Consider the following 12,820-nt stretch of genomic DNA (forward strand, 5'->3'; position numbering starts at 1 on the left):
AAACTCTAATCAAAGTATATATTTTTATAAAGTGCAGAGATTTTAATTTCACTTCAGAGCTAAAAGCCTATCTGTAAGGTGCACAGCAGCATGATGTCACAGGATGAAGATCACAGTCAATTCTAAGCTACATCGTCAAGGAAGTTGCTGACAAGATGCCATAAACTTTTGAGAATGGGGAAAATAGATATTTTTATTAAATAGGATAATGTGGGATGAAAATTAGGAACCGGAATGACAATTACAGACCAACTCAGCAAGAGGCCTAGGAATTGTGATCTGTGTATGTATCCAATTTCAAACAACATTCTATGCAATAGAGAGAAAGTGTTATTAACATCTTAGGGGCTGTTTTAAGAAGTATCACAATTGTTTTACCACTTACCCACCACTGGAGGGAAAACAGTACTTCTTTAAATTCAAACCTTTCAAGCATAATTAATCTCTTACCTTGTTTGATTGCTTGCTGGTAGCAGACAAGGGCCTTACATTTTCGTAACTCTGTGAGCTTGAAGTATTGTCATTCTTGTCGTCAGCTTCTTCAAAGTTCATACTTCCAGAGATTCCTGTATTTATAAGTAGTTTATTTACCCCATATTGAAAGGTTTCAAAAATAATTTGCTTTGTTTTAAAATTGGAATTTCTGTACATCAAAAAAGGTTAAGACAGTGAATGCCGGGGCGGCACGGTGGTGCAGTGGTGAGCACTGCTGCCTATGGCGCTGAGGACCCGGGTTCGATCCTGGCCCCAGGTCACTGTCTGTGTGGAGTTTGCACATTCTCCCTATGTCTGCGTGGGTTTCACCCCCACAACCCAAAGATGTGCAGGTTAGGTGGATTGGCCATGCTAAATTGCCCCTTAATTTGAAAAAAATAATTGGGTACTCTAAATTTATTTTTTTTAAATGTATGCCAGGAGGCTACTTGGCCACGTTGGCATTACTGTATATTGCAATTTGAGAAGTTAATACAAAACACATGGATTGCAAGTCACGAAGCCCAAAGGAAAAAAACAATAAAAACTGCATTTTGAGTGGGGAAGGCTGGGTAATATGCTACAGGAGGAATTTATGGTTCAGGTTCATAAGACATGAAAAGCAGCACCTCATATGGGTAAAGCAATTAGTAAAAGCTGACTGGAACACATATTCCATACCACTTGCCATGAAGCTAAGATTTGAAGTGAAATTGTTAATCTTATATAAAACCTTAGTAAGATCATTCCCCAAGGTGAGTTAGGAGATGGATGGTTGTATTTAATTATGCAGGAGGGTGGCAGTCAGGACTCCACTGCCTACCCCCCGCTACCCCAATTAACCCCGGGGCAGGAAGGCTCTCGACTGACCTTCGCCTTCTGCTGCCACTGGAGATCTTTAAGTGGCAAATAATAGAGCCTTACCCTGTACCCTGCCATCAATGGTATTCAACCAGTGGTGGGTGGTTAGAGTCTGGGAAGCGTGAAAAGCAAACCAGGTTCCTGGGAGTGGGAGGGGTGTCCCTCATTCAGAGGCACTCACTACCTGTTTGAGGGACCTGGTGCTGGGAATGGACAGGCCTGCTGCGAGTCACCTCCTGCCCTTGCTGCCAACCACCCTCCCCATTTCCCACAACCCCAATCCCACCCTCACACAGCTGTGGCCTAGGTTTCTCGTTGATCCCAAGCCTCGCCCTGGGTGAACTATCGGCAGCAACACCATTCCCTCTGGAACTGCCCACAGAGCATAGCTTCCAGCCTCCAATTTGTGGCAACTCTCATGGGCAGGACTTCTGCTCCCAGAGTTCTATACACAGGAAGGGCCCATCACTGTCCATCCAAGTGCCTGATGGGTGCTTAATTCAGTGTGCCTTTCTGAAAGGAGGTGACACAAGGCTCTTGACAGCTCTCCAGCCAGTAGGCGAGATTACGTAACTGCATTGAATACAATTAAATTTGTGTGAACCCTGTACATTTTTGGATTCCACACTTTAGAAATTATGATGGGACAAAACACAAGATGCTGGAAGTTGTTTCTATGAAGAAACCACAGATGCAAAGACAGGCTGTTTTTGCAGAAAAGAAGAGATTAAGGAGCGTTTTGATAGAGTTGTCTAAAATTATGAATGGAGGGACTGAGTCATTAGAACAGACAGTAATTTGCCAATTCTAACTGTAGTTTCTGGATATATTACAATGGAATCTTTTATACTGTATTCGCTTGAGTTGAGCTCTCATCCAAAAGACAGCACTTCCTCAACACCAAAGAACAGAATTCCTACAATGCATAAGGAGGCCATTTGGCCCATCAAGTCTGCACAGACTCTCTGAAAGAGCACTCTATCTAGGCTCACTCCCCCACCCTATCCCCGTGACCCAACAAACCTGTACATCTTTGGATATCAAGGGGCAATTTAGTATGGCTAATCCACCTAATCTGCACATTTTTGGACTGTGGGAGGAAACCGGAGGAAACCCACGCAGACATGGTGCGATAGTGTAAACTCCACACAGACCCAAAGCTGGAATTTAATGCAATTCCTTGGTGCTGTGAGGCAGCAGTGCTAGCCACTGTGCTGCTCCTTAAGTGTCAATCTAAATTTGGTGCTCAAGTCCCTCTAAGGAAACTTGAAACCATCTGACTGGAAGAAAGTCTATGAACAATCAGCCAACATAAAAGTAGAAAACTCAAATATATAATCAATGATAAGGTACAACAGTTATCCAGTTCAACCTCTATTCAGCATGTCCACTAATAATAGCATTATTTAGATTATATCCAGTTAAGAGAAACTGAGACAAACAGGATTGGTGAATCCCCTACCCCTTTGTTCCATTACTTCCTGGATGTCTGGCTTTGATGCAGATCCCAGGAATGCTTCAACTTCATTACAAGCGGTCATGGATTGTCCGACTGAAAGGATTTGGATTTTGGTGCTAACTTCTTGTACCTCATTGCTAATGAAAGCTCCAGGTCCATCAATACCTGCAGGCAGATAAACAATATTTGTTTTCGTAACTCATATTAATGCTAGTCCCATTAATAATAATATTGAAACTATCTAGTCAGTGACATTCACAAGATCCCAAGAACGAATTTTAAAAATCTATATGTTCAAACTCATGAGGGCATGGACAGAGGAGATAGGGAGAAATTGTTCCTGCTCATATAAGGATCAAAAACAAGAACCCACAGATTTAAAGTGATTTGCAAAAGAGACAAGCACGATGCGAGCAAAACCTTTTCAAACAATGAGTGATTCAGGCCTAGAATGCACTACCTGGAAGTGAGGTGGCGGCAGGTTCAATCGAAGCATTCAAGAGGGCATTAGATGATGATCAGACTAGAAACAATATGGAGGCAAAAGGCAAGGGAATGACAATAAGCCGTCTAAGCCATCACTAAGCCGGAGGGCCGATGCAGATATGATGGACCAAATGATCTCCTTCACAACTCTGTGCTAATAATAAATGTGGATCTTTTGTTAAAATGTTTTGTCAACGCCCTCTCCCTTATAGCAATTCCCACTGGAAATATCCCATATCATTGCTATTGTTCTTTCTTTAAATAAAACAAAGGACGGAGGCTGGGCAGCACAGGAACTGCATGGCAGCCCCATTATTGTACAGGTTCAGGAACCATATTTGTACATGTTATGCTGGTAAAGGAAGGCATCAATAATTTGACCATGCGCTTCAATTTTATCTGCAACCTTTGATCTTCCAGTAATTGTAAAGATTAAAACTTCCGTCAACCTTTATGCAACCGGGGTCATGCCAGGTTTCCACAGGGGCCACCCAGTGACAGCCAATCAGCTAGGTACTGATGTACAGTTTGCGACAGTGATTCCGTTGAGTAGCATGACAAAACATTGCAATTTTAAGGAATGACATGACTACCCAAGATTAAAGAAATCACGGATTACAATGTATCCATTACATGCTTCCTTGATCAACACCATTACTGTCAATAGAAGAATATTCCACTTAGTCATCCACTTGTTTGTGACTAATAGCTCCACAGCACCTATAAGTTGCCACAATACCTTTATTGCTTACTTGCTCATAAACCTCTAAACTTTTCAGTTCGGATGAAAGGTCATTGACCTGTGGGGGTTGCTGCTTGACCTACTGTCTTGGTATCAGATTTCCAACATCTGCAGTGTTTTGCTATTGTTGCACTTAATTCACTGCCACATCTCTTCCAGCAATGCAAACCTTTGACGTTCAATTGATCCCTCTGTTGGGATTGTCATTTGTCTTTGACCTTGTTCACCTTCATTGCTATCCTTTTTAGCCAGGTGTATACTAAACCTCACATCCTCAGCCCCACCTCTCCTCAACAACAGCCCAGCTCTAAACTACTCCATGTAAATTCAAACTTAAATTCTACCAGTCATGTTTCAAACCCACCCACAATTACAAACATCTCCGTGATATTTAGCTATGTTGAGCGATTCTTCTTTGCCTTCTCTGTTGCGTCCACTATTAACAAGACAACCTTCTTCCCATCTTCAGAACTCTTAGTCCAGCTGGATTCCTCCCTATGACCTCTTAATCTCTCTTAGTCTTTTCATTGAAAACAGCATTCATTTGCACCAATGCTCCTGCTGTTTCCTGCAATCCAAATTTATTTGCAGGTGCATTTGCACTCAAACTTTCTCTCCAGCAGTACTGCTTCCCTATTTCAGTGCTGCCCTATCTGCAGTTTCATTTCATCCGTTGCCTCATGCGGAGTTTTAACAAAATACCTTTTTCTTTCTTTCGAGCTTTAACAATTTATACCAATACCCCTTGTTAAATTTCTTCATCTTCTCTTTTGTGACCCCATCCCTCCTTCCAATCTCACCATTTGTGTCTTAACAATCCCGAATGATCAGTCCTCAGCAAAGGCTTTATTCCTTAATGCCCCCTCAACTTTAAATGAATTCTGAGTTGGGCTCTTATTTTCTGCCCGTACACCCACAATTTGGCCAGAAGACCTCTCCTCTCTCCCATTTTCAAACTTCTTGTTCCTCCTGGACCTTTGGGTCTCCGACTCTCGGTCTTAATGAAATCAATTTCAATTCTTTACTCCCCCTTATTAACCTCCCTTCTCCTACCTGAAACATGATCACATTGAATATCAAACCACTATTTGATATCACTGACCTTCCCCCACCCCTCACAGCCTCCAATCTCAGTCGACCAAATCTGCACAGTCCTTCTACCTTCTTAAGAATACACTGGTAGACAGGCACATTGTTTCAGAAAGGTTGAAGTAATGTGCATACTTCAGGGCTTAAGGACAATCTCCCTTTGTTGAAGGCTAATTTCTGAGAGTTGATGGATCGGAGACAAAATTTAGCATGTAAATTCACAGTAAATGAGCAATGGGAGGCCTTCACAGAGGAGATAATTTGACTGCAGATGAGTCACAATTCTACAAGAGGGAAAACAGAAGACATTCAAAGCTAGAGCTCGCTATTTGATTAAAGATATGGAGATTGAAATGAAACACAAAAAGTAGGCTACAATAAATGTCAGGTACATAAATCAGTAGATGTATCAATCTTCATTAAAGACGGACACTGTCACAAAAGTGGTAGCAGAGAAAATGAATCGGGTAAAAAGAAATGGAGGAAGTATTTAAAAGGTGGGCAGTGCTTAAAGTGGAAGCAGCTGGGATGCATCAAAGGTTGCAGAGGACGTTGAGCATGGAAATTGCAGAGGCTCTAATCACAATTTTCCAATCCTCCTTAGATAATGGTGTGATGCCAGAAGACCGTGAATAGCAAATGTTACATCTCTGTTCATTAAAAGGGCTAGGGATAAAACCCCAATTACATGACAAGGTGATGAAAACCTTTAGAAACATTAATCCTGGACAAAATTAATTGGAACTTAGAAAAATATGAAAAAAATTAAAGTCAGCACATATTTAAGGAAAATCATGTTTGGCTAATTATGCAAGAACATAAGAAATAGGAGTAGGAGGAGACTAGAAGGTCCCTCGAGCCTTCTTTGCCATTCAGAAAGATCATGGCTGAACTTTTACATCAATTCCACTTTGCTTTGATAAACAAGTTAGAAACTGTTTGCAGTTGTAGTGACCAAAAAAAACACAGATTTAAGGTGACAGGCAAAAGATCCAGGAGTTATATGTGGAAATATATTTCTATATAGCGAGTTATTATAATCTAGAAAGGGTATGAAAGCAGATTCTTTTAAAAAAATAATTTTTATTGAGATTTTTGAAAAATGTATAACAGAACAATAATTACAACAATAATAAACACCCCCCAGCACCCATAACAACGCATATATAACGAACACCCCCACCCCCCCAAACCCAATAAACAACAAAATAAATTAACAATAAAGCAAATTAACATAAACAATGCCCCCCTGAAACCCCCCTTCCCCCTCCCCCTCCTCCTTTCCCCCCCTTTCCTTCTCCCCCCCCCCTCGTTGCTGCTGCCGTTGACCTAGTTCCCTATCTTTGAGCCAGAAAGTCGAGGAAAGGCTGCCACCTTGTACCGACCCCCTCAGGGCGAATTTGACCTTCTCCAGCTTAATGAACCCCGCCATGTCATTGATCCAGGTCTCCACGCTTGGGGGTCTCGCATCTTTCCACTGCAACAAGATCCTCCGCCGGGCTACTAGGGACGCAAAGGCCAAAACACCGGCCTCTTTCGCCTCCTGCACTCCCGGCTCCACCCCAACCCAAATATCACGAGTCCCCAGCCTGGCTTGACCCTGGACCCCACCACCCTCGACACCGTCCTCGCCACCCCCTGCCAGAATTCCCCCAGTGCCGGGCATGCCCAAAACATATGGACATGGTTCGCTGGGCTCCCTGAACACCTAATGCACCTGTCCTCACCCCTAAAAAACCTGCTCATTCTCATCCCGGACATATGAGCCCTGTGCAGTACCTTGAACTGGATGAGGCTAAGCCTCGCACATGAAGAGGAGGAGTACACCCTCTCCAGGGCATCCGCCCATGTCCCCTCCTCAATCTGCTCCCCCAGCTCCACTTCCCACTTAGCCTTCAGCTCCTCTACCGACGCCTCCTCCACCTCCTGCATCACCTGGTAGATGTCAGACACCTTCCCATCCCTGACCCACACCCCCGAAAGCACCCTATCCCTTACCCCCCACGAGGGCAGCAAAGGGAATCCCTCCACCTGCCGCCTAGCAAACACCTTGACCTGAAGGTACCTGAACGGGGGGGGGAGCTCAAACTTCTCCTCCAGCTCACCCAGGCTCGCAAACCTCCCATCAATAAACAGGTCTCCCAACTTCCTTATGCCGGGTATGAAAGCAGATTAATTCAATAACATTTAAAAGAGAATTGGATAAATGCCAGAAAAAGCAAAAACAAAAGCTGGGCTATGGAGAAAGGGTCGGGCATTGGAACTAATTGAATATCTGAGTCCAAAGTCCTCCTTCTGTGCTTCTCCCATTTCCTCACACAGGAGGTGATGTGAATAACCCTCCTGTTACCACTCACACCCTGCCTAGACTCCTTGTTTTGATTTACTTTGCTTTGAAAAATATTTTTATTGGCATTTTGCACTTAATATCCAAACTTTGCAGAACAATACATAAACAACAATAATAATCAACACAATAATATCAACACAGGTACCACAGGGTGTCCCCGCATCTGTGATAGTGGTTCCAGTTCTATCTTTTCCCTACTTTATTTACTTTAATGTGAATCTTGCAAGTTTTTTAAGAAGCGTTCTTAACATTTAGTGATATGAGTTACACACAACTCTACATATGTATTTACAAATACTGCCAGGGCTCTTTACATTGTTCATCATTTATAATTGCGATTACATTCATTTTGCTGGGCAGGGAAATCCTGTTTCAGATGGGTCCGTTCTCCTAGTTTGGCCCATGTGGGAAGGATCTATGTCCCCTCCTGTGAATGGCATCCCTCTCCATTCCTTCTCTGCTATATGCGGGCTCCCCATGAATCATCCGTAGGTGTAGCCACATTTGTCCTCCTCTAGCCAGTCCAGCACTACTATTGTGTCCAGAAACGTGTGTTCGGGTCTCTGGGGGAATGTTTTTGTCTCCTTGCGGAAAAAGTCGCACAGCTACAGGTAGCTAAGCTTGTTCCAGTGATATTCTGTCTGACCTTATTTCTATTACAGTAGTTAGGGCTCCTGTTTCCGAAGTGGAAGTTTTAAGTTTAATTTCATATCCGAGGTCATGTTAGGTTTTGAACGAGTGAATATGACTTTGCTAAAACTACATAATATTGAGCCGGTTTGTGCAGCACAGTGCACAGTGGTTAGCACTGCTGCCTCACGAAACAGAGGTCCCAGGTTCAGTCCCGGCTCTGGGTCACTGTCCGTGTGGAGTTTGCACATTCTCCCCGTGTTTGCTTGGGTTTTGCCGCCACAGCCGAAAGATGTGCAGCGTAGGTGGATTGGCCACGCTAAATTGCCCCTTAATTGGAAAAAATGAATAGGGTACTCTTAAATTTATTTTTGAAATATTAAGCCAGTTAAACTTTTCAGCCCTTGCACGCAATTCTCCAAATGCTAACAATGGGTGTGAAGATATCAAATAATCATATAATCCCGAGTTACACCCTTTAGCAAGGTGTCAGGATAGAACTGTCCATTAAGGTGAAACAGTTTTTACACTTAATAATATAAAAGTGGCAACAATGAGTGTGATGTTTTTAAAAGCAACTCTGGAGAATCTATCGTGCATGTGGTGAGGGTCGCGAGAATCAGCAATTCTGTAAAAATGGGTCACCGGAAAAAGTTTGAAAAACACTGATCTAGGATAACCTCTAATTTTGTTGAAGGATCAGTACACAATGCTTGCAGTTCTCTTTACAGATGCTACCTGAGATATTAAAGCAAATTGATTGCATTTTTGAACACCACATTACCACAAAGGCAGTGTACAGACAGTTTGAACAATTCAAATTTCATGGTAAGTGGAAACTACCAGCTGTATGGGCTGAAAGCTAACCTGGCTTGGCTTTATCCCTTGCGACGTCTCTGTCCAATTTACCATTTGCCTGCAAGCTTTTCAGTATGTCTGGCTGTAAAGATTTTTCAGGAAGCTGTGCCTCAACAGATTTCTTTCTATCTCCTTCTGCTAATATAATTTAACAAAGCAAAGAGAACATTTGAGGACGTCTTGCTCAAAATTCCTTTCCTTACCTTTTCATTATGAGACAACATAATAGCAACAGAAAAACAATGATCCCTCCAAAGGAATCCAATGGATTAACACTAATTAGGTTGGTCTACAGACCACCTAATAGTGGGAGGGAGGGTGAGGAAGAAATATACAAACAATTTAGTGAAACAAGTGAAAATCAGAATAGTCATTGGGGATTTCAATTATCCCAAAATAAATTGGCCAGAAAAAGGGAGGTAAAAGGGATAAGGGAATGAAGTTCCAACTATGTCCAGGACTCTTCTTTAGCCCAGTATGTAAGAAACCTTGTACGGGATGATTTGTTACTGGATCTGGTGATGGAATGAATCAGAACAGATAAAATAAGTAAAAGTAGAGGGTAAAAGTAGGGGAACAGCTAGGCAATAGTTACCATAATATATTTTTAAGACTTGAGAACTGAGAATGGCAAATACGTTCTTCTGTATATAGAGCACCATGCTTCTATACTGCAAAATGTCCTGGTCTGTCTATCAATGACATTTAAGAGCATTAGATAAATGACATCAGCAATGCCTCTGCTGCTCCATCTGGATTCTGTTGGAGGAATGTCAAACAAACACATGGCCTTAGCATTCAGAGGCAAAACCTCTACAAAAATCAGCTTTTATGGACTGGATACAGTGTCCAGGTGGCCAAAAACTGCTTCCCCCACCAGTTCCTTTTCTCTCAACTCTCAAATAAGTATTGCACAGGGAAGGACAAGGAAAACTTTCAAAGACACTCCGAAACTCTCTTTGAAGCGTGGTGACATTGGCCTAAATGACTGCGAGGAGCTTGCTACAAATCATTCAGAATGGTGACAACTTGTCCATCAAGCTTCTGAGTCCCAATAGCCTAATCATAAGGCAGAGTGGTAGGAAAGAAGGAAAGAAAAGGATGCAAATCTTGTACTCTGGATCCCACTAACTTGTGGGACATCCTGCATGTTCCCAAAGGTATGCGAATTGAGAATCAGCCTGTTCAGTCACATGAAGACCGATGGTGACCCTGAGTAAATGCTATATTCAAATCGATGGACAGCAGATGACAATGACGAGATATGATAAAAATCAAGATAACAAGATTGGAGAAAAGGTCTTTTTGAGGAGTTGCAAACAGAACTTGGGAAAATAAAATGGGCAACAACATTGGTAAATAATGAGAAAGAACAGCAATGAGAAATACTTAAAATTATGTTTAGAGTCCAGGAAAATATATTACACTAAAAAAAAAAGAACAAACGAGGCACCATGGATGAATAAATTATATATAATGGAAAAATTGAGAACAAGAAAAGAGACAAGCATAGTATATGCAAGGGAATGCAGGACAATCGAGAATATGAAGAAGCTGAGAGGGAAGTCAAAACACAATTATGAAGGAAAAAAGAACCATGAAACTGAACCAAGGAACATCAAAAAAAATCAGCAAAATATTTTACGGGCACACAAATAAAAAAAGCAAAGCCTAAATGAAAATAGAATGAATGGACAGGATAAAAATCACAGGGTCTAACAAAATGTAGAATTTTTAAAAAATACTTTGCTTCAGTATTTACTAGGGAGATCAGTTGGATGACATCTGAAGATAAAATCAGAAATATACGATTGCACTTAAATAAGAGAAATATTAAATAAACTAATCAAACACAAAGAGGATCAACCCCGTGGGCCGGATGGTTTGCATTCTCACATTTTAAAAGAATCTAGGGAAGAGACATCTGTAGTGATCTTTACATGGGTATGTACAGAAGGGCAGATGGGTAATTAAAAGACCACTAGGGTGCAGCACTGACGTGTATAAAAGCAGGACGCAAGCAGCCCTCTGGTCTCTTTGGCTGATTTGACTGTGAGGAGAACAGGGGCAGAAATTTAGCTCAGGCTGCTAGTGTGGTCAGGCCTAGTTGTAGAGCATAGAAAAGTTGTAACCTTTCTACGAGTACAGTTCTTAAAAGTAAGAACTCACGCAGTTATTTAAGTTGCGTTGCTCAATAAACCTTCTGTAAAACTTCTGGATGACTTTGAGCCTTCTTCCAAAGCCTCTATTGTAACTGAAGTGAGTAGCACAGATTACCTGCCTTGCAGGTAACAAAACATGGTACCAGGTTGGCTTTAATTGGACAGTACTAGATAGATTAGGTTAAAGACCAGAAAGAACCAAAACAAGCAGCAAAAGCAGCAGTGCTTGACTGTGGAAGACTTTGCAGCATTTTGATTCCAAACAACCTACTGAAGCAATAGATCTCACGCCACTTCCAGAGTTGCTGAAAACTACCGGTAATTTAAATAGTAACTGGAAAATGTATAAACAGCAGCTTTAGATATACATGGTGGATACTGCCCTAAATGCAGCCACCGACGACAGAAAGACTGGGATGTTACTCTCAACTGCAGACAGGCAAACTGTAGACAATTATAAATCTTTTACGTATGGTGACAATGAAGATAAATCTAACTTTCAAGTGATAATGGCAAAATTTGATGAACACTGCAAATCACAAGCAAATGAAATCAAATCACCATTTAACCTGCGTAACAGATTCCAAAAAAAAGGGAGACTATCTCTAATTTTGTCACAGATCTCCACTTGCTAACACAAGTTTGTAACTATGCTGATGTAACAGACTCCATCATCAGGAATAATTAATCCATGGGCTCTCAGACGAAAATTTAAGGGAATCATTAATGCTGCAAAATGATTTAACTTTAAAAACTACCATAGCAAAATGCTTACAGCAAGAACAGAAAAAACAGCAGTACCTGGAGTTTCTTGAGAAAGAAAACATGGAGAAAGTACTCCACAAGGTGGAGGATGTCAAAGTGGTGGCCTCTCCTCACAGACCTTCTTTTCCGGCCGCTGGTGCCCATTACAGCATGCGCGCGATCAGGAGAAACGCAGTCACACGAGATCCCGGTATGCGCATGCACAAAAAGCTGTGCATGCGCAGTACGTAAAGTACCTACCCCAACCAGAAGAGCGAGTTGCACATGCGCGATCGCTACCGACGCGAGACATAACGGACGTCATGACATGCTACCGCTGTGGCACCGCCCATTTAAAAGGGAAATGTCCTGCACTAGGGAAAAGGTATTTGAAGTGCTCCAAGATGAATCATTTTGCCTCCCAGTGTCAATCCACAGCCAAATATTACTCTCCAATGCAAAGGCATGGAAACTTCAAGGTTCGCACAGTAGATGCAATAGACACTCAGACACCCAAAGAAAACTTTTCCGACCACGAAGATTCCACTCCTGGGAGAACACATACAGCATTGGAATCATAAACGTCACAGAGAACCGCACAAGCTGACCACACAGCCTCAATACGTGCATGCCATTGAATCCACAATGGAGTGCCATGGTGCAAGTGAACAACTCCCCAATTACGTTCAAGCTCATGCACAGTGGTGCAGGAAGACACTCCCGGCAACAGACGAGAGGCTGCGGCAAATTCGTCAGGCGACATGGTATGATGCGATCTTGCTCCAGGTCATGCACAACCTTAAGCATGGCTGGCCAAGAGGGCGGTGCCCACAGTTCCAAAACGTCCAAACTGAACTGTCCATGGTGGATGGCATCATACTGCGAAATGACAGAATCATCATTCCACGGCGCTCCGGGCGGACATGCTCCGCAGGATTCATGAGGGGCACCTGGTGCTGAGAAGT

General features: G+C 42.3%; 1 protein-coding gene across 13 annotated transcripts in view; it reads right to left on the reverse strand.

Moving 5' to 3' along the window:
• The window catches only part of LOC119954916 (tubby-related protein 3-like), a 128,876-nt gene that overhangs the window by 29,918 nt on the left and 86,138 nt on the right, over window positions 1-12,820 (reverse strand). For 10 of the 13 annotated variants that reach the window (XM_038780604.1, XM_038780607.1, XM_038780605.1 and 7 more), the window contains 3 exons: window positions 8,959-9,087; window positions 2,798-2,959; window positions 451-566 (listed from right to left, as the gene is read on the reverse strand). In XM_038780604.1, the coding sequence (XP_038636532.1) occupies window positions 451-566; window positions 2,798-2,959; window positions 8,959-9,087 (407 nt within the window). The remainder of the gene's footprint in view (window positions 1-450; window positions 567-2,797; window positions 2,960-8,958; window positions 9,088-12,820) is intronic. The other 3 variants (XM_038780617.1, XM_038780616.1, XM_038780612.1) reach the window with 1 other exon arrangement.

Source organism: Scyliorhinus canicula, chromosome 20 (genome assembly GCF_902713615.1).
Source record: "Scyliorhinus canicula chromosome 20, sScyCan1.1, whole genome shotgun sequence".
In the NCBI taxonomy this organism is placed as follows: Eukaryota; Metazoa; Chordata; class Chondrichthyes; order Carcharhiniformes; family Scyliorhinidae; genus Scyliorhinus; species Scyliorhinus canicula.